Below are 22,176 nucleotides of genomic sequence, written 5' to 3' on the forward strand. Positions count from 1 at the left end.
AGCATGACCTAGCTGCAATTACACAAGGGCTGCAGCGGGTTATGTGCATTTAGAAAGTTGAAACTTATCTCTATACATGCCACAGGCAATATGAAGGGGGAAAATATTATAGACCAACTTTAAAATGGCTCCAGCCGGGGCCTCGAGGCAGCTGTACACCCCAACTGGGTACACATCTAGCTACCTGCTTTGCATTCGCCAGTGCCAAGCAAACAAGGTTTTCAGGGAGCACAAAAATATGGGTGGCAAAACAAGCTGCTGCTTTGGAAGTTTTTTGCCTCCTCCTCAGAGCTTCCTGCAATCTCTGCTTTGCAAACTCATTATTTTCTATGCCTTTCCAATCAAGAGAGAAAAAGAACAAAAAGCCAATCATACCATTAAATGTAATATCATACCTTCTGCAGCGCTTCTCGACCAGGGAACATCATGCACTTCCTAAACATCAATGAGGGTTCAGTAAGTGCCCATGAGCCAGCTATTGTCCCCATTTTACAGATAGGAATACTGAGGTACAGAGAGAGAGAGAGAGAGAGAGAGAGAGAGAGAGAGTGTAATTAGGTCAAGGTTTTCAAAAATGACTAATTATTTTGGGTGCTTCAGTTTTTGGGTGTCCAGCGAGAGAGAGGCTAAAAAAGTCTGATTTTCAGAAGGTGAATGGCTCCACAATTTCTGAAATTCAGGACCTTTTAAGGCATCTAAAGTCGGATGTTTAAATGAGAGGTTTAAAATTGCTAGACTCATCTGAAAATTTCAGCCAAGGTCACATGCCAAGTGAGCAGTAGAGCAGGGAACTGAATTGGGTCTTCCAGGTCCCAAGCCATTGCCCTATCCCAGCACCACCCTCTCTCTTTCCTTCTGGCACAAGGGCTCTCATACGGGTGTAAAACTGGTGCAACTTCAATGGTGTTACTTCTAAATAATTTTCAGTGAGTTACATGGGTTCCAATGTGAGAAGAATCAGGTCAATAATGCAAAGAGATAATAGCTTTTCATTTGCTGTTCTGGAGCAAAATTTGAGTTCTTAAGTATGTCTGTTTCACAAGTGAGCGAGGGATGAACCAGAGATATTTAAATCCAAAAAGTACTGGATCTGGGTTACAAGCTAATAGTGCCACAATAGAATGGAGATAGCATGAGGTTAACACTCAAGTCAGTTATCAAACAGCAGTCCAGCTTGCAAAATTCTAGTTTCATTCCTCATTTCAGCACAAAGTTGTTTTTTGTTTTTCTTTTGCCTTTTAAGGTCTCTTCTTCACAATGTTCAGGATCCTGGGTTGTTTTAATATAATCACAGCCGCTCTTTTCTATGAAATTGAGGGCTGCATTTTACTGAAGTGACAGAGTTACAATGCAGCTGCAGCCCACACACCCACCCACACACACCAGTAAGAGGAGAGAATGGAAGAATATTTGTGACAGGCAAATGCATGTTATGTCAAGGCTTCTTCATCAGGGATTTTTAATTCAAGGTTATGTGGGATTTGAAAAAAACGAAACAGAACTTCAAATAAAAATACATGGGCCCCAGGAAGAGTCAATCCAAAAGTTTTGCTTCATATACAATTATGTGACAATTCCCCATTGGATTCTGGGTCTGTTCCAATTACATGCATCCATTATACTTACAGGGCTGCTGGACTAGAACAACTCACTTTCTCACGCATTTCTTGTCCTGTCAACAGCTAGTCCCATGATCTGCACACAGGACCAAGACTCAGGAATTCTTGAGTTCCAATCTTGTTCTGATACCGACTTTGTGACCTTGCACAGATCACATAACCTCTCTGCCTTAGTTTCCCTATCAGTAAAATGGGGATATTTACTTAACTTGAAGATGGAGGACTGAGAGAGTTAATATTTGTGACGTGCTATGTATTCTTCTGCATATTTAAATAGAGCTACCATTATATACACACAAATTGCTTTCCCCCAACTAAAATGCAGCAACCTCTGAGATGAGATTTTGCAGCTGTTTAACAACCATGCAACTGTTTAGGGCAAAACACCACTAACTAGGTGGAACTGCAGGTGGAATTTAGATAGGCCCAATGCTCTTCCCTCTGCACAGCTCCAAAACCAACAGCAGAATTTATTCCTGGGAAAACTGTTTGAACATAACACGGTGTTTCCCCGTTTGCTTTTCAGTACAGTGAGCAAATGCTGGATGTTGTTGCTAACGTTGCTAACATTTTATTTATGAAGCACTCTCCTGCCCCTCCACCAAAGGAAGTTGTCTATAACAGAGCTGGGTGAGATTTTCTGGACAAATAGTTTATTCAGTTTCAGGTTCACCCAAACTATTTGCAAATTCAGGTCAAATTAGGTGAATAGTTTTGGCCGCAAATAATTTTTTTTTTTTTTGGGTAAGTCAAAAACTTTTCATTTGAAAATGCCATCTCGTTAAAAAAATTAGCTAGATTTACTTGCCAGAAAGAACAAGACACCCCAAAACAAAACAAAAGAATAAAAATATATGTCGGGTCAAATATGTTTTGTTCGATCCAAATTGAAATTAATTTAATTTTGAACACCGAACAAAAAAAGCCAGGTGTTTGCTCAGCTCTGATCTGTGAATGTCTCCTATCATGTCACAACCCTCCTAATGTGGATCTAAATGTTTGCTTGGCAGGTATTAATCCATAGCCAATATACCTGTAAAAAGCGGTATTTTTTTGTTTGTTTCCACTAGCAAAAAATGCATATTCAGCTGCTGGACAACAAAACACTTCCGCTCCCTATGGACTGATACAGCTTGTTAAAGGACTATTTGCCACAAGAGCAGATTAATAAATGAACCTTCACTTGAGAGAAAGCCGTAGACACGCTTAAGACATTGACTACCTATCCTGAACATTAAATACAACTATCATCTTACTTACCCCTCTACCTTACGGAGCAAGCAGAATATCAGGGCCTGTCCCGCTATCCACCATTACTGTATTGTGGTGTGTTGACATATTGTGGTCACTGTATCAACATGTTTATAATGTGAACTTTCAGGGGGCTGAAATACATGCTCAGAGTAAAAGTCACTGCCCACCAGGAGCCCACAATTGGTTATATGCATCAGAAGGTGGCAATTCAGACAGCTTCCGACCTTTCACCCACCTCTACTCTGGGTTTTTTTACACTCTACTTTGGGTGCCTCTTGAGCTGCCAACTGTTTGTGTGTCAGGCTCAGACCGTTCTAGCTGACACAGGGTGTGCATGGTTGCATGCGTGTTCTGAGCACAGATAGGTGCAGGACAAAGCCGAAGTCCATTTGAGAGGATTAAAGTTGTTTTGGTCAATTGCTCCTCTGCCATAAACCCAGGGGGACAGTGTCACTTTCAAATGGTTTCACAGTCTGAGACAAAACAAGAACTTGGGGGATTCCCCAGTTGCTTTTGGATTCAGTGTGTTAGTGGTTCTCGCCAGAGGAAATTCCCTGTGCATACCGGAAGGGGCCACCCTTATTGCCTCTTTATACCATTTAATAGCACATGCCTAGACATAGGCTGGAAGAGGCAGGCTACAGGAAATTTTGCAGAGGCGGGGTTCCACCAGAGAAGCTGATCCTCCCTTTGGAGGAAAGTCCCCTTACATCACAACAGAAAACCTTCTACCTACAGGTCATGCGCGTGTGCAGTGTATTGCGTGTGTCTGATTCCGCCGCGTCAGCTCTTGTGGCCAGGGAGTGGGAAAGTTTGCACACTATGTAATAATGGTGCACAAAAGGGTGAAGACAACAAATCCATATTTGTGGCAGGAACACAAAGTGTAGAAGTCCGTGAGTTCCAAGGAGAAATGGCAGAGTGCGATCATTTGGATGGGCTTCTCAAAAGCGCTTGGCGCTGGCCTCACTTTGTTCCTTTAGAAAATCAATACCTGATTTCATAGATGAGCGCTTTTGAAAATCTCATCTTGTGCGTTCAAACTCTGAGGAGCAAAAAGGACTTCACACTCTTGGGAAGAAGGATGTTTCTGAGAGCAAAGCATGAGACTAGGTCAGGACACCTGGGCTCTACTCCCAGCTGTGCCATGGAATCCATGTGACACCTCAGGCAAGTCACCTAACACACTGCCTCCGCTTCCCCATCAGTAAAATGGGGACTCAGAGCAGATCAATGTGGCTACATTAATGAATGTTTTTTTACACATTTCCAGGCCCTGGGCTGCAAGGTGCTACAGAAATGCAAAATAGTTTTGTATGGGACTGAGCAGGAAAAAATCCCTTTCCTCCCACTTAGTTATTAAAATGCAGCATTAAAAAAAAGCAGGTTTTTGGATAGTGTCTTTAAATTGCTACAGTCTATTAAGTGCTATTTTGCAGAAAAGAGGATACAGTTTCTTCCCTAGAAAAATGTTTCCATTTTCATTAGTCAGCAGGTTTGTACAGGCCAGGAAAAGGCTGGTTAGAAACAGTGGTTAACCTAGCCCAAATAACCTTTAGGAACCAGTGCATCTCATCTTCCGACACTGAAAATCACGAGGTGACCGTTAAAAGATATAAATGAGACAGATACACACACACACACACACACACACACACCCTCTCCCACTCCCCAGCTCTCTCTTTTTTTTAAATGAACAAAAGATCTATGGGGTCAGTTGATTTTTGTTTGAGCGATTCCAAAGACAAGGGGTGAAATTCTGGCCCTACGGAAAGCAACGGGAGGTTTGCCAGCACCTTCAGTGAGGCCAGAGTTCACCCCAGCTGCTTGAGATGGTGGGGGACGGGGACGGGGGCATGAGGGAGTGAAAGAAGCCTTCTATATCAAGGGTTAACATAAGAAAATTACAAGCCAAATAATTTTGGCAGGAGGATTTCTGTTTCATGTTGATTCAGGGAGTTCCGTCTAACTGCTGTTTTATGGCAGTTTAAACAGGACAAGAGCTGTTAGTGCAGCCCTGCAGGAAGTTTGCCAAAAAAGCCCAACGAATTCCTGGTCCGAACCCCAGCTGGTGTAAATCAGTGCCACTCCATTGAAGTCAAAGGAGCTGTGCTAATTTACCCCAGCTCAGCTTCTGGTCCTCTGCTCCTCCAAGAGATTTAAGTATGTTTAAGGCTGACTGAAATATAAATGCTAGCTTATAAATTAGGAGGTTCTTAGAAAATAATTTGCGGGTAAGGTTTTTAAAACAGGGCCTCATTCCCAGTGTGTTCATGATCGCAAGTGGTTTGGTTTGAGAGCTGGGTATTTAAAATCGGAACGTAAAGGGAACATTTAGATTCTATGCCAGATTTCACTTGGTGTATATGACTTTTTCCCTCCAAAAGTCTCTAGAGATACTTCTTATACCTACCACCACGATCTTTGCAGAAGCGTTATGTTAATACGGTTTAAATTGTTTGTTGTCTACCTAAGTCTGAAACATTAAACGGATTTCAGTTCAAGTTGATTTTAGCCCCAGATTTTCCAATAGTGGCCACTAAATTTTTGATTCCTCATTTCTGAGGAATTCAACCAAACCCAAGGGCTGACTTTGTGGATATTGAACACCCACAATTCCCACTGAAAACAACGGCAGTTCAGCACGTCTGAAAGAACAGACCCTAGGTGTCTCAAGCATTCGGATAGATGGTCCAGTGGTTAGGGCACTAGCCTAGGACTTGGGTTCAAATCCTTACTCCACCTCAGCCATCCTGTGTGAGCATGAGCGAGTCACAGCCTCTCCGTGCCTCCCGTTCCCATTTGTGCAATAGCACTGCCCTGCCTCCTAGGAGTGCGTGATGACAAACCCATTAAAGATTATGAGGATCTCAAATCCTATGTGATGGGGGCCATGCAAGTGCCTTAGACACCCCAAAACTGGGGCACTTTAAAAGCCAACATTTTCAGAAGTGGCCCCCAACCTTAATCTCTCCCCTGCAAAGTAGAGTTTGGGGCTCATTTTATGCATGTTGTGGGCCCCAGATTACATTTTTTTTTTAAAAAAAGATTTATCCTTCAGGGATCACGTTTGCATCAAGGAAGCAAAACAAGCCCTTGTGATGTGACCACTGCATATTAAACGGACCTTAACGAATACTCACTTTTACTATGTGCTACCCCCACCAACTGCTGTCCTCACATTTTGTCCTTTGCTATTTACTTCGACTGTAAACGCTGAAGCAGGAACTGCGTGTGTGCACATCACACACACACAGCCTAGCGCAAGGAGGCCTAATCCCTGATCGGGGCCTCTGGGTGCTACCACAATACATGTATTTAATAATAATAAGCAGCCAAAAGAAAACCAAGTAGAAAACTTCCCACCTTGGTCCCCAGCCCAGTCCTATGGCCCCAGAGGTTTGGATCCTGATTTCTTCCTAAGACATCTCTCCAACTCTGTCCCCAAAGAAACCTCTTTATAGTCCTTCTCTCAACTGGCTGTTCAAAAGGTGGGGTATGCAGATCTGAGGTTAACCCCTTGTTAACCAGGGACCAGCCCCATGCACGTACACATCATGTGCAACAGTAATAACAGCTAGTGTTTAGCCTCCCCAAGCAGGAAGCAAAAAAATAAAAATAAAATAAAAAGCCCCCATCCGGTACAAGGATAGTGGAGGCTTATCAAGACTGTGAGGCTATTAATTTATCTAAAGGTTGACACCACCCTATTGTCAGGGGGTGAAGGATATACTCAGGGCTTAGAGTCTGAGCTTAAGCAGCACTTTGGGACCGTTCAGTTTCTTTAAATCATAATGACAAAGTGACCTGTCAGGCTGCCTGAGCCCAAGGACGTGACTGCTCGAAGGACGCAAGAGTCAATGCTCTGGAACCAAAACATTCACTCAGGGGGTTGAGGTTTGACAATGGGGTTTACCGTTGATTGTTTAGCAAACAAATGGTTAGCCACAGAAAACACACTGGAAAGGGAATTACAGGAGGTGAAAGAGAGAAGAAACAGCTTTTTACAGATCTGCTGGGACAGTCATTCTTGGTATCCTGTTTGCTATTAATTCAGACATTCATGCTTGGATAGCAGCCCCGCTTCTTTTTCTATATGTGGGATCAGCACATCGGCTGGAAAGTATGAACAACCACAAGCATTTTGCACTTTTCCAGCGCCTTGATCAGAAGCTCTCAAAGCACTTGGACTCAATCTCCTGGGGCAGCCCAGTATTGCTATTGTCATTACGTAGGTGTAGATGCTGAAGCCCAGGAAGGTGAAGTGACTTGCTTAAGGTAAAATCAAATCCACTAGGACTCAGGAATCTTAGCTCTCAAATCCCTCTCTCTGGTAACCCAGTCCCATAATCAGACCCAATGCTAGGAACAGAAGTCAGATGTCTTGGTTCCTAGTCCCTCGCTCTGAGCACGTGATCCAATGCTATGTTCAAGAACTGGAAATAGAACTCAGGAGTCCTGGCTCCCTGTCCCCTGCTGTAACCATTGGATACTACTTCCTCCCTTAAAAGTATCAAGTTAGTCATATTTTTAAAATGTTAATCGCTTCAATAATAATCAAAACTAGCAAGAAATATTATCAAGGGGCAGGGACGGGCAGGGACTGACAAACACATTGAAACATTAAGTTTCATAAGTGTGAAACTTTCCTCCAACAATAAAGTTTCTCTTTCTGAAAAAAGAACAGGAGTACTTGTGGCACCCTTAATCTTGGGAAACTGACAAGGAAGCTTGACACAGAGGGGCTGTTCTACTCCATCATGTCTTTGAAACACTCAGCTTGCCCTGACTTGTAACACATCTTACACCAGTACGCAGTGAAGGGAAAACCCACAACCACAAGGCAACTATGGTTTTACTAGACATGAAGATTAATTACTGGCAGTGCCGGTACAAAAGCACCTATTTGCATTGTGAAAGAGTCAGAGGCCCATTGAGCCAAATGTTGTAGGCATCCACTCAGAGGCAGTCCTTGCCCCAAGGAGTTTGCAATTTGAATAGACAGGCTTGGAAGGGAAGAAAAGGGAAGTGACTTACCCAAGGTCATCCAGCAAGCCCGTGGCACAGCCAGGAATAGAATCCAGGTCTCCTGGCTCCCTGCCCAGTACCCTACCCTCTTTATCACATGGTCTCTCCACTTACCATTGCTAAATGGCTATAAACACTTGGCTATAAGTACCAAGTAGTGCAATGAGCCTGCGTTTCCCACTAGAGACGCCTGGACACCTTCTACATTGTATCATTAGCATAGTTCCCTTTTTGTAACATGAAAAGTAGGGGGCATAGGCAGTGATTTATCTATAAGTGTGAGTGGGGCGGGAAGGGAGAGAGAGCACCAGGGGAATTCCCTCCCCTTTTAAATGCTCAGCTCCCAGGTTCTAAATAGCCACCTCTCAGACATGGATTGCATTTGCAACCCCACTCCCCTCCCACTTTCTGTGAGCGGCATCATCACTCAGTTTAGCTCCATTTGCAGCTCGGAGACCTTTATCTGGGTCTCTCTGCTCCCCTCCGCTGGGGGTTTCACCCATAAATCACCCAGCGGGAAAAGGGAAAAGGGAAAAGACAGCGCACCTGACTCTGCTTGCAAATAGCTTCTTGATATCATCTAATGTTTGCCCCCTGGAGAGTCTAAGCTTCCTATATCATCACCACCTGACACACTGCTGCCAGCAAACAGCTGAGTCAGCAGATAACGGCTAAGGATTGCAACCCCTCGTAAAGGCCAACGTTAAAAATGGTAGGAAGTTTGGGGCATAACAAATACTGGAGGCAAAGCATTTGGAACCAGCATTGACTTAGAGCAATAGGGATTTTGAATAGATCTCATGTTTTTCCTGGCCTACAATTATATGGGAATTAACTCCCTTCTCCCTCAGTCCCAGCTGTCCTAGACCAACACAGGCAAAGGGCTGTGGCTGTCCTCACACACAAAGCAGCAGTGGTATCTTCAAACGGCTCCACTGGTTCAGCATTCATTTCAGGTATCAGCTCAGAACTGCCCTGTTTTAAGTCCGCCACAAACTCACTCCAGCCAACCGCATGGACTTGGTCTCTCCTACTTCTCTGCCTGCTCAATTGGCACTGGCCTCATCTTTGCATTCCCTCCCTCCCCCCTAATGCTGTCAGTGCGAGAGCCTTCTCCTCAGAGGCTCCTGCCATAGAACAGCTTGCCTCTGTCTCTGACCCATAGATAACTCCATTTCAAAACTCAGAAGATGACAAATGGTCCTTTCTTTGCTTATACCTATTCAGTCTCTCAACCAAAACCAGGGAACCCTTGTGCTAGATGTTGCATGGACACATCAGAGACAGTCCCTGCCACAGAGAGTTTAGGATCCAAACAGACAGAACAAAGAGTGAGAGAAGGGAATCAGTTGCATGAATAGATTTTTCTATTCACACCCAGCAGGCCAATGGCAGAGGCAGGAATAGAACCCAGCCCAGTGCTCTTGCCACTAGGTCATGCGTCCACAAGGCCCCAGTCTCTATTATTATGGGATAAACTTAATCCCTAAAGGCCTGCTGGGGATCAGCAATAAATCAAGCTATAGAACATGCAAACAATCGGTTTCTCCTTTACAAATGCAGTCACATTTTATAATGAACTCTGCGCACAGCAACACGAAACACTCAGCGTTCGTTCTGTTCTCAGGTGGATTTATCTTCAAAACCATGCCTGAAAATTATGGCTTGGATCCTGCACTCTGGCGCACGCAGGCAGACCCCTGTGCCCATGCAGAATCCCACTGAAGAACATGGAGTTTGGCCAAGCAGGATGGGGGCCTGTGCATGTATCACAAACAAGGACACCTTTGCATCCACTGTCAAAGCGCATTATCTCCCTAATGAAAGCTAACAAAAACGCTTTTCTGGAACGCTGCAGTCAGATTTACTGGGAGTCTGGGACTGTCCAGATCTGCAAACTCCAGACGCACAATTCTGCATGTTGGAGCAGAGGCTTTATAAATAGCCCTACGAATCATTTCTGTAACAAAACACTATTTCTGTAACCATTTTATTCCATTATCACGTGGACGTTAACACACCACAGACATGACCAAGCAAACGAGTTCCATTTACAAGTTGTGCTCCAAACAAACCAGACCATTCCTGTGTTTACATTTGGTTTGCATTAAAGAGACGCCTTCTCTGCATCAAATACACTGTCAGATCCAGATCAACTGTACCACCAAATACACTTGGATCACTGATTATTTGAGTAATCAGAGTCAAGGGACAGGGAGCCAAGAGGGTACCAGGGCAGTGTATTAGAAAAGAAGGTTTGGAGAGTGAAGCATTCGGGTAGGCAGTGTTCTGCTATCACATACATGGGACCTAGATACACACACACAGCTCTCTTTAACTCTGGTAGCAGTTAAAAGCAGAGACTCAAGAAAGAAGAGATTCCTGATGGAAAACAAGATTGAAATTCATAGGGCCAGATCATGAAGCTGGTGTAGATCAGTGAAGCTTCAATGGAGACACCAGCTGAGAATCTGGCCCATGTTGTCAAGGAATGATAACACTTAGTGAGTAGTGAAATTATTCCAGAAAGAGTTATTTTTATACCATCTGTTTCATGTGTATAGCTTTCTGTGAATAAATGTTCAACGGTGCCTAAGTGATTTAGGAACCAAAGCCCAGTTGTCCAGAGTGACTCGGGCACTTAAGAGCTTGAAGTTCCATTAACTTTCAATAAGATTCAGGCTCCCAAGTCCCTTTTGAAAATATAATTTAGGTCTCCAAGTCACTTTTGAACGTTTTTCACTAGGTCCCTTATGGGATGCCAATTTAACAAATTTAAATTAAATCGCCAATAAGCCAATCGGACCAGCGATCTCTGGAATAATTCAGCATTTCACAGCTAGATCAGCTGTCCGCTTGGCATTGACTTCCACGGCTCATCCCAAAACAAAAATCACCCTCTCTCACTTGTAAAGATGCATTTGGATGCAGCCCATGGATGTCACGTTCAAGGATTTTACACAATATCTTTAATATGGAATTTCTCAGGGAGCGTGTGCGTGCATGTGCATATAAGCACAGAGTTCATGTATCGCTCTGGAAACGGACCTACAAGACACGGCAACCGAAGCTTCTGATTGTTTCATATTCTTATGGCCATCGGTAATCAGAACATATGAGTTAGGTGGAGAGGGAGTGACAGAACACAACCAGATGGTCCAGTCAGTCTCCAGCAGACAGCTGACAACAGCTATACTCCAAAGCGAAGCTCTTCGAAGATTTGGTGCTGTTGATTTCTGCATTGCCCATATTCCACCTTCTCCCAGTTGAAAGAAGGAATATTTCCATACTGGAGCAGATCTTTGGTCCATTGAGTCCACTATCCTTCCTGCACACGGCTCACACTGGAAAGGACCCATAGTGATCAAAATTGACAAGGATAAAGAACCCAGGAGATCATGCAATGGAAAAATCATCTTTATGCTGGAGTCACAAATTACAGAGACTTCTGCTTGTATTCCATGGGTGGGAGAGATGTAAAGTGGCTTAAAGATGCTGATTTAATCTAACCCATTTCATCTAACAGAGCACAGCCTCCTTGATACAGGATGAAGTCAGCAATTCGATGGGAACAAGAAAGAAAATGTAAAATACTGGAAACAATCCATTTTCTCAAAGGAAACCCAAACAGGGTAACGTCGGAACAACGTTAGGGACACTTTGAGTATTCAAGCACTTGAGGTTTGCAACCCAGGTAAGGCTAATGCTGGTGAACTGTGCCAAAGTGCTGGAGCAGAGAGGTAGGACAAGGTGATGTCTTTGAGCTGAAGTTCTCCATTGATCTTGACCCAAAGTGCGAGAGATAATTTAAAAACAAAAGACAAAACACTATTTCAGCAGCTCCAAATCCATCACATCTCCCTCAAACATCTGGAGCAGACACAACCCCACTTAACCTGTGGGAACAAAAATCAAAAGGTTTATACTAGAGAAGGACACAGCAACCTTCCTGGATTCATACACTCCTGAACTCTGGGGTGGAATTTGGATGTGGATCCAAACTTTTGCAGCTTGCTCCCACATCTCCTGAAATAAGCCATTCGTTCCGAAACACACCTGCTCTTTTCTTCTTCATTCACAGCCAGGACTATGGTGATAATGTAGTTAATGTCTCCCTCTAAATTCTAGCCTGAAACATATTGACATTTTGATTCTTATTATTCAGAAGGATTCATGGTAACTGAGGTCGTGTCGTCTAGGGAGCAGGAGGTGAGTCTCCTGGGTTTTATTTCTGTCTCTGCCACTGACTTGCTGTGTGAGCCTAAGCAAGTCACTTAACCCTTCTCTGCCTCAGTTTCTCTATCTGTAAGCAGAGATGTATTTAATGTTAAATCACTTTGTGATCCTCAGACCCAAAGACCAAGAGAAGTGCCAGATGTTCTTATTAGTAGTAGGAGGCTGATCTTACACTTAGCAAATGAGTTTGTAAAGAATTTCTGGATGAAACACTAAGTGCGTACAGGAAACACTTCAACCGTCACTGGAATACAGCCACTTCTGGGGTGAGAAAACAGCAACTGTTGAACAGTGCAGAGCAACAAAGGAAGAATGCCTGAAATGGCAGCGTGAAACATAGGTAGGCACTCACATAAGCTAAGGTCAGGTATAACTTCAAAGGCAAATAAACTCTTCAGAAATTCTAGGTCAGAAGGTAAATTTAATATAGTCCTAATATCACTGTGAGAAATGGCTCAGTTGGCTGGCATAAAACTTTGTTGTAGACCTTATATCCCTTTATCTCATTACAGTGCCAATGCTCCACACTATTCCCCTGGTCAAATTCCTATCTGAACCATCCCACGCTCCTCCCAGGCAGCAGGTTAAGCTCTATCTAGACATTAGAGGCGGCAAGTAAATGCTCAGTTGAGTAGCTTTGCTGCACACAGAGCACTCTCTCTTACCGCTCAATGATGCTGTTGTTGCTCTGGAGGTCATTCGCTACCAGTTTCATTTGCTCCCGAAGCTCCTTCATTCTGATAAAGACACAAACAAGCCTCTTAACACACATGCTGTTTTGCTAGTGGGAGAGTTTCCTGCAGAAGGAAAGTGGAAGTCCTCTTCTCTTCAGCAAGTCCTCACCCTCAGGTAGGAGAACAGTGTGTGCAAAAGTAAATGGCTTAACATAGCAAAGAACACAAGAGAAACGTTCCCCAGCAGGAGGTATAATTAGGGCCCTACCAAATTCATGGCCAGGAAAAATGCATCATGGACCGTGAAATCTGGTCTTGTATGCTTTTACCCTATACTATAGAGATTTCACGAGGGAGACCAGCATTTCTTCAAACTGGGGGTCCTGACCCCAAAAGAAGTTTGCGGGGGGTTGCAAGATTATTTTAGGGGGGTTGCGGTATTGCCACCCTTACTTCTGAGCTGCCTTCAGAGCTGGACAGCTGGAGAGGGGCGGCTGTTGGCCAAGCGGCCAGCTCTGAAGGCAGCACCCCGCCAGCAGCAGCGCAGAAGTAAGAGTGGCAATACCATACCATGCCATCCTTACTTCTATGCTGCTGCTGGCGGTGGTTCTGCTTCAGAGCTGGGCTCCCGACCAGCAGTCGCTGCTCTCCAGCCACCCAGCTCTGAAGGTAGCGCCACCACCAACAGCAGCAGTGCAGAAGTAAGGGTAGCAGTTTCACAACCCCCCGTACAATAACCTTGCGACCCCCCTCCCCACAACTCCTTTTTGGGTCAGGCCCCCTACAATTACAGCACTGTGAAATTTCAGATTTAAATATCTGAAATCATGACATTTACGATTTTTAAAGTCGTATGGCCGTGAAATTGACCAAAATGGGCCTTGAATTTGGTAGGGCCCTAGGTATAAGGCAGTCCTGTGAGTACCAAGCACAGAGCTCCCCTGCTCAGACACGCCCCCATTCTGAGTAGCAAGTAGCTATTCTGGAGTTTCCTAAATTGCTTCTGAGAGCCCAACTTGGCCTGCAGTCCCCTCCTCCCTCAACCCCTGTGCAGCTGTGGGAGGGCTAGAAAGCCGGTTAACGCTATCTGCTAGAGAACAAACAAGGTCTCCCTGCTCCTTCAAGTTCTTAAGCCTGCTCTGTTCTGATACCCACACCTAAAATCACCACCACCCCCCTTCATATTAAGGTTCCTTTTATGAACAGTCCACAAAGGGTTAACAGCGGTCTGAATACACGGTTTATCAATTGTTGTAGAGTCCAACAGGCTGCTTACAGCCACAGCTTATAACCATCTATAAAGTCTTCTCCTGATGGACGCCGAACCATTTATAAACACATACATGTCTAACATGATATTTGTTAACCCCTCAAACCATTTATTAATGGAACCTTAATATAAAGGGGGACCATGAACTCTCACATGGCTGGTAGTGGTCCCTAGTCCAAGCCCAAACCAACCATAGCTCAGCTCTGGGGAAGTTTATGGTTCAGGCCTATTCCTAGGCATAAGGGAACTCATAATGGTGCACACAGCTTGGGTCCTTCTCATTGGTTCTGGACATGTTCCAGCTCCCTTCTCTCCTGTCACCCACCTGGACTCACCTAAGTACCATCTCCTGATCGACTAGATTCATGTAAATTGGTGGGGGTGCAGAAGAGACCTGGGCCAAATTTGGTTTCTCCCGCAGGATTCTCTGAGGTAATCTGTCCAAAGCCTGTGAAGGAGAAGGAAACTTTACAGCCTGCAAATGATATGCTATTTCCTATATTTAACTCTAGCATCTTTGATGCTTAGAGGTTTTAATAGCAAGGGGGTTTTAAACGCTGAAGTAGAGTGATGTGCAGATAACCAGGGCCATCACATAAACCTCTCCAGGGAAAGCAAAATAAAAATAGCAGATGGACCAGGGCACCTGTTATGTGTCTGCATCATAAAGTACCAGAGAATGCATCCTAAAAACCACTAGGCAGCTCATCATGTTTATAACTGTTGCCACTTCCAGTTTATTACAGCCTAAAGTAACTACCGCTAGGCAGCTATTCACTTGAAGGAGGGGTGTTCATTGTTTCCTGTCCACTGGGCACCCAGGACCTGCCATTACATAACCTGTTCAGTTGAGAGATCAACACATCATACTCGACCATTAGTTACACAGAAATTTGGCCGGGTGTTAATGAAAGTCTCAATGAGGCAAAAAAAACACAAGAGTCATCAGAAGAAGTGTCACCCTCATGAGATTACAGATTGTATGTTGTAGTGTATAGGATACGGGCCCAGCACCTATACTCACTGGGATAATAACTTGTTAGCAGCAAATTAAGTCACTGCTAAAAAATTTTTTTGAAGACGTGTGAGCGTGTTGCAGACTAGTAGTCTGAACACAGGATTGGGGCCAGGAATGAGTGCATTCTAACCCCAAAGCTGACACCAACTCACTGTGTGACTTTGGGCAAGTCACTTGGGATCAAATTTTCAAAAGCACTTAAGTGCCACAAGAGCCAAGGTCCCATTGACTTTTGAAAGTGTTACCCCACTTCACCTTGCTCTTCTGCAGGTTTTCCCCACCTATAAAATGAAGACTACTTAGTATCGCAGGGGATTTGTGAGCACTTTGAAATTTACAAGTGCAAGATACTAGCTTGATTTAAAAAAAAAAATCTACATTGTAGTATCCATCTTCTGAGCAGAGAGGGTTTTAGAATAAACATGGTACCTTATGGAGGCACTCCTGGCATCCCATCATCTCCACATTACAAGTGGCTATAGAGTTGCTGAGTTTCTTCAAATGTTCTCTCATCTCCCAGACGTCCCTATTGAGAAAAAACAAACAAAACAAACAAAAACTCCAGTCAAATATTTGGTAAGAATGAGAACTTTGATTTTTTTCCCCCCTTCTGAAAACCATGTTGGATTTGGGTTAAAATCCTACAGGGAAGCAGATGAATGGCTCTTGGTGTCACACCCATGTTATAATTACAGTCGTGCCTCTATTGTTCTTAGGCAAGGCTGTCCAAAGAGCACTAGCAGTAAACGAATGGGGAAAATGTACCCTGTGTGGAGGGTGCACACACCTGGTGCCAAAATTCACTCTAAAAGGCTATTTAAATTTGTAATTAACAATGGCTGTTCTCCTTTCTCTGTGCCTGATCCAGTAGAAAGACTCCCTTTGTCTTCAATGGGCTTTAGATCAGGCCCTATGTGCTTAATTCCCACACAGATAATAATAAAGAAAAATAGGCATTGCCTAAAGGTAACGACTGCACTTCTGTAGCATCCACGAGTCTCCAAGCAATACACTAAACCTTACTATAGGGAGGTCAACGTTACAGATGAGGAATTCAAAGCACAGAAGTGAAGTGACTTGCCTGAAGTCATACAGCACGTCGGTGGCTGAGCTGGGAATAGCACCTTAGGGTATGTCTACACTGCACATTAAACCAGGGCTCTGACTCAGGTTTGAGCCCAAGCCCTGCTTCCGTCCACACACAGATGAGTCTGACTTGGGTCAGCAAGCACTTACGACCTGGGTCCTAGGACCCTACTAGGGGGGAGGGTCAGAGCCAGAGTCCTACCATGACTTGGGGTCAAGCCCTGTCATTTTGCAATGTGGACTCCAGTCAAGCTGCAAACCCAAGTCAGAAGGGCTGAGTAGTGCGCTATAGAGGCGTTAGCACAGCTGTGAGACCCAGCTCCAGCGACTGTAAACCCAGGTTAACAATGCAGTGTAGATGCTCAAACACAGGCTTGGAAACACCTAGTGCACAAGCCTGGGTTCCACAGACCCAGTTTCATGAGGCAGTATAGACATACCCTTAGCGTCCTGATTTCTGGGTCCCTATTTTAGGGCCAAATATAGCTTACCCTATTCCTGTATTATTAGTAGCAGTTTTATGGTAAGGCGTAGAGGCCCCAGTCAAGGATCAGAGTTCTGTTATGCTAGGCACTGTGCAGACAAGAAACTAGACCTGTCCCTGCCCCAAAGAGCTCAGATCACTCCCAGTCAGTGGGATCACTTGTTTGATCAGAACAATTAGCATTGAGTCATGAGACCCTCTCCAATGGAGCCGTCACACATCTGGGGTGAACAGAGCTCAATATTTGGTCAGAGCAACAGCTGCCACGTGCAGATTACCAACAGCGTCACTGGTGTGTTTCAGACCAAGAACCTGTCTACAATCTTGGGGGGACTCACCCTGTTGCCACCTGTGCTATGTGCCTGAGTGCAAAGGTGCCTCCCAGTGGACAGACGTGACGCAGATGAAACCCTCATTCTGGAAAGAGGTTGTATGTTTGTTTTGGCTTTATTTTTGTTCTTTGAAAGTCAACAGTGCAATCCCCAGAAAAGACCCATCACACCACAGAACCCTACCCACTAAACAAGGACAAATCCAAAACAAGCCAATTAGAAATGAAGTGAAAGTAAAAAACAACTCTGACCTCAAACCATAGAAATTGACCAGGAGAGAAAAGGAAAACAAGAGAAATCTTAAAAAAAAAAAAAAAAAAAAAAAAAACACACAAAAAAACCACTGCTCCCATGCAAATCCCACTTAAATCTAAATGAGACTAACATGTTGCAAAGGCCTCATACTGTCCCCTCTGCAAAGGGGTGAAGATCATCCTCAGAGAAAAAACTCCCACTGAAGTCAACAAGCGATTTAACTGCACAGGGAATGGGGACTCCAGGATTGCATCTATTATGATGTTTGAGAACTCCTTCCCCTACCACTGAAATGCAGCCACTTTTGGGGTACGGGATTGCAGCTAGTCAGAACTGCTGCACAGCACAGGATTAGAAAAGGGTAGGGAAGGAGGGCACCTCAAGAGGTTGTCTAATCCAGTGGTTCTCACCCAGGGGTACGCGTACCCGTGGGGTAAACAGAGATCTTCCTGGGGTACATCAGCTCATCTAGATATTTGCCTAGTTTTACAACAGGCTACATAAAAACCACTAGTGAAGTCGGTACAAACTAAAATTTCATACAGACCATGACTTGTTTATACTGCTCTATGTAATATACACTGAAATGTAAGTACAATATTTATATTCCAATTGATTGATTTTATAATTATATGGTAGCAATGAGAAAATAAGCCATTTTTCAGTACTAGTGGCTGTTACACTTTTGTATTTTTATGTCTGATTTTTGTAAGCAACTAGTTAAGTGAGGTGAAACTCGGGGGTCCGCAAAGCAAATCAGACTCCTGAAAGGGGTACAATAGTCTGGAAAGGTTGAGAGCCACTGTTCTATTCTGTTTCTCCAAGGAGATACTGTGTGCATCCTGCCCAACAGTGTGGGGGGAAGAAAGAAAATGGTAGCCAAGGACACCAAGGCAGATGTTTGCTCCTGAAAAAGATGTCCTAGGGCTTTTTGAGATCCACTTACAGGAGGTTTGAGCTTCACTACCAGGCTTGTCCTAAAAGTTCCCCCACACAGTAAATTTCACTGAACTCAATTCCACCTCAAACAGAGGGGCCAAACCACAAGCAAGTTCTAATGCTAACGGTTAGAGAAAATCATTCCCACCTACACCTAAAGCCTTGGGGAGAAGATGCTCCACTTTAAAAGCAACTTTGCAATAAAAATCCAACCTCGGCAACAGCCACAGCTAAGTAACTCCACTTTTTTTGCTGTGGTAAGTCACTGTGCAGCACTCAATCACCACAGGGCAATTTGCTCTTTGCTGTATTCCCCAAACACCATTTAACATAAAATCATTCTTTGTAAGTGGCGCTCTCTGTCTTAATAGCAGCCTCGTTGTAGTACACGGAACCTTCCCGTTGAGTGAACAAAGCAATCAGCCACTTGAAGGGAAGCTGAGGCAGTTTGGCACTGGGAGGGATGGTCGTCTGGATTTTTTATTTTAAAATGCTGCCGTGTGTGTTCCCCAATACAGAGGTGTGAGGGGACAGTCAGGGAAAATCACCCCCTTTTCTCTTCTCCCTCAACTCTGACTGGTCAGCATTTACCCAGCCAGGGAATTAATTTTCTCTTCCTCTTACCCACTTGTAACTTGTTCCTGTGCTCTGGGTTATTACTTAGACCCTGGTCAGCCAATTGGACAGAGCACTGGACTGGGACTCTGGAGGCCTGGGTTCGGTTTCTGATTCTGCCACTGCCATGCTGGCTGACCTTGGGCAAGCCACTTAACCGTTCCCAGGCCTCAGTTTCACCATCTGTAAAATGAGTATAGCGATATTGCCCTCCTTTGTAAATGTGCTTTGAAACCTACTGATGAAAAATGCTACATAAAAGAACTGGGTATTTATTATTACCCTGTAACGACTTACAGACATGCTTAAGGCCTATTGACACCATAAATAGCCCCACTGATGTTACCTAGGGCCCTAGACTGTAAGCTCCTTCAGACAGGAAACAGGCAAATTAGCATAATAAAACATAGGCAATAGATTAGAACTAGAGGTGGATCCTCAAACCCCAGGATCCAAACTCCAGAGAGAAGCTTTGTCAGCCAAACCCAGACCCTGCATCCAAGCAATCCAAGGTTGGGGGGTCAGAATCTGAATCTAAATTCAGTCTTTCCCCCCAGGGTTCAGGTTCTTTGGATTCCAACCATCACAGAAATAGATACAGGCTAGAACATGGATCCAGGAATCAGACTTGGGCTCGTCTCCGAATTACATCCGTCCACACTATTAGGAACATCACTGGCAGGGCCTCTCCACCATGCTTCTTAATAAGCTCTTCTACAGAGCAACGGCTGAGCAATTCTTGGCACAGGATAAAAACACAAGACAGGCAGTAGCAGCCCTGGAGGATTTCTTACTAGCTTTGTGACTTATTACGATTTCCCCCCCAACCCCAACGGGAGGTACTAGTAATATATCTTGAACCAAGCCCCACCATTAGCGTAATGTTTGGAGACCTTTAGGAGCTACGAGAGGTTCTCGGAGGGATGACTACATATTAGTGTTCACAGGAATCACAGCCCCTGCACCATGGTGATCCCAACCCACGACTATGAACACAGAGGCTGCTCCCAAAGTACCAGCTCTGTTTACATGGAAAACTAGAACCAGGATACCTGGTGTAACACACAGGACACAGGTGAAGAAGAGAGCACGGCCATTACCTAGTTATGTTCCCATGGATGGCCAGCATAGCTTGATATTTCTGTACGCAGTCCTCCTGGAAAATCGACAAGACCTTTTTGGCCAAATGCCCTAAATTCATCCTGAAAAGATTGGGGGAGAGGAAAAAGAAAATGAGCATTATTTGGGTGGGATTCAGTACCATCGCTGAAGTAACAGGAGCGCTGAGATGGTCTCCAGAAAGGAAAGGTGGGCGGGGGTGCTGCACTTTCTGAAGGCAAGGCAAATTCTGCTGTGGCGTAAAAACAAGTCCCAGGCAAAATTTTGTAGGGAGATTCTCTTTAATGGGAGATTTTCCAAAAGCATCTAAGAGATTTAGGAGCACAAGTCCTACTGAAAGCTATTAGGACGTGTGCTCCTAAATCCCACAGGTGCTTTTGAAAAATCTCCACCTTCAAGTTTAATGAGACAGTCCACAGTAACATTAGATCTGATAAAATATATAGGGGGTATAAACTCTGTTGTGTCAGGTGAACATTTAAGCACGTGATTAACGTTTTGCATCTGTAAGTCCCATTGGCTTCTGTTGGGTTTGGGGGAGATTTTAAAAAGAACAAGTGTCATTTAGATACCTAATTCCCACTGAAAGTTAAGCTTGTGGCTTAATTGCTTTCCTGAACAGGGGTCTTCACGCATAAGCCAGCCACTAATTGTTGGCGGGCAGTAACCTGCAGGCAGGTTGTTTCATCATTCTCCATGACTATTCGTTTTAATTTGTAATGTGATAGTGCCTCAAGGCCCCAGTCACGGATTGGGCCATTTTGCGCTAGGTGCTGTGTACACATAATGAAGAGACAGTCTCTGCCCCAAAGATCTTACAGGATACATATATTTACACTATGGGGTTTCTTGCACCTTCTCCTAAAGAGGTTTGTAGTTCAGCTGGGATCGATAAACTGATTGACATGGAAGTCATTTACAGGCCAGACATTCTTAGCATTAATAATCCAAAAACGTTTTGAGTCCCCTCAAAAGGCAACCAGAAATGCCAGACATTGAACGGCCCAGTTAACGATGGCTAAGCATTCAAGACCCTGGAACAATGGGTTATTTACTTACTTATCCAGCTTGTGTATTTGTTCCTCATTGTAGGCTAGCCCTAGAAAAGAGAAAGATACTTATTGGTCATGTGCCGGGAAAGAACATTGGGACCTTCCACATTCATACAGACTGATAAATGTACCTACATATACTCACAGCTGCTACACTATAGCAAGAGACCTCTTGAGGAAAAAACTACAGCTGAAATTTTCCTAACGGTGTTCAAGTCAATGGCAGTTGGGTGCCTAACTCACCAACTTCAGCTACTTACGCGGACTCATCCGGGTCTTCTTGAATTGCTTGTATATGAGCTGCATCTTCTCGAGGCAGCACTCCATCTGCCGGATGCTGTGGAACCAGGACATGAGATGTGTTTTCTTTCCATCCAAATGTTCAATTAAACCTTGTTTCAGACGAGGAGCTGGGTCTGCAGCAACCCATTTCCCTGTGAGTCGCACAGAGCGCAAAGCGGAGGCTGTGCCCCGTAGTGGATAGAGCACTGGACTGGGATTCAGGATAACTAGGGTTCTCTTCCCAGTTCTGCCACTGGCCTGTCACATGACCCTGTGCATGTCCCCTCTCTATGCCTCAGTTTCGCCCTCTGTAAAATGGGGATAATTATACTGATCTCCTTTGTAAAGCCCTTTGAGGTTGACAAATGGAAAGCTCTACACAAAGCTAGGTATTACTACTACTACCCCAGCAGGACTTTAAAATCTAGGTGGCTAAGACCAGCCCTGAGGCATTCACTTGTCTCCTCACACAACGAACCACCAACTCCCTCCTTGTTAGTACTGCTACTAGCCTTTACATCAGGGTGTCCAGGCATCTCACTAGACTTAAGCGGAGACATTCAAGATGTTGAGAAGGCTGCATCGACACTGAGCCTTGTGTGAAGTCTGCCAGCATTGTATCAGCTGCAGGAATGGCTCCCCCAGCAGGAGCCCTTGCATAGAAAGAGCGCAAGCAGGTGCTTTTACCGCCGTGTTGTTTAGCCCTGCTCTGAGTGGGGTTAGACGACACACTGGTTAAAATACCAGTGTCCAGTCCACACCAAGGCTCCCTTTGCGGCAGCCAGACAGGAATTCATCAGCCGGCAAGGCCTGGCCAAAGAAGGCTGTCCTGCAACTCTTCCCACGGGAGACCAGGATCATGCAAATTCATCCTTAACACACACCTGTTATTGTGGTTGGTTGGTTCTGGTAG

General features: G+C 44.5%; 1 protein-coding gene across 4 annotated transcripts in view; it reads right to left on the bottom strand.

Annotated features, from left to right (window-relative positions):
* Window positions 1-374: 374 nt before the first annotated feature.
* The window catches only part of IKBKE (inhibitor of nuclear factor kappa B kinase subunit epsilon), a 57,533-nt gene continuing 35,731 nt past the window's right edge, over window positions 375-22,176 (bottom strand). For 3 of the 4 annotated variants that reach the window (XM_065594601.1, XM_065594602.1, XM_065594600.1), the window contains exons 15-21: window positions 21,242-21,318; window positions 20,989-21,028; window positions 19,911-20,012; window positions 15,529-15,625; window positions 14,417-14,529; window positions 12,803-12,874; window positions 375-504 (exon numbers count right to left, since the gene is read on the bottom strand). In XM_065594601.1, the coding sequence (XP_065450673.1) occupies window positions 390-504; window positions 12,803-12,874; window positions 14,417-14,529; window positions 15,529-15,625; window positions 19,911-20,012; window positions 20,989-21,028; window positions 21,242-21,318 (616 nt within the window). In that variant the 3' untranslated portion in view covers window positions 375-389. Of the gene's footprint in view, window positions 505-9,877; window positions 11,798-12,802; window positions 12,875-14,416; window positions 14,530-15,528; window positions 15,626-19,910; window positions 20,013-20,988; window positions 21,029-21,241; window positions 21,319-22,176 lie in introns of those variants that run through there. The other variant, XM_008172714.4, reaches the window with a different exon arrangement.

This window comes from Chrysemys picta, chromosome 4 (assembly GCF_011386835.1).
Source record: "Chrysemys picta bellii isolate R12L10 chromosome 4, ASM1138683v2, whole genome shotgun sequence".
NCBI classification, from domain to species: domain Eukaryota; kingdom Metazoa; phylum Chordata; order Testudines; family Emydidae; genus Chrysemys; species Chrysemys picta.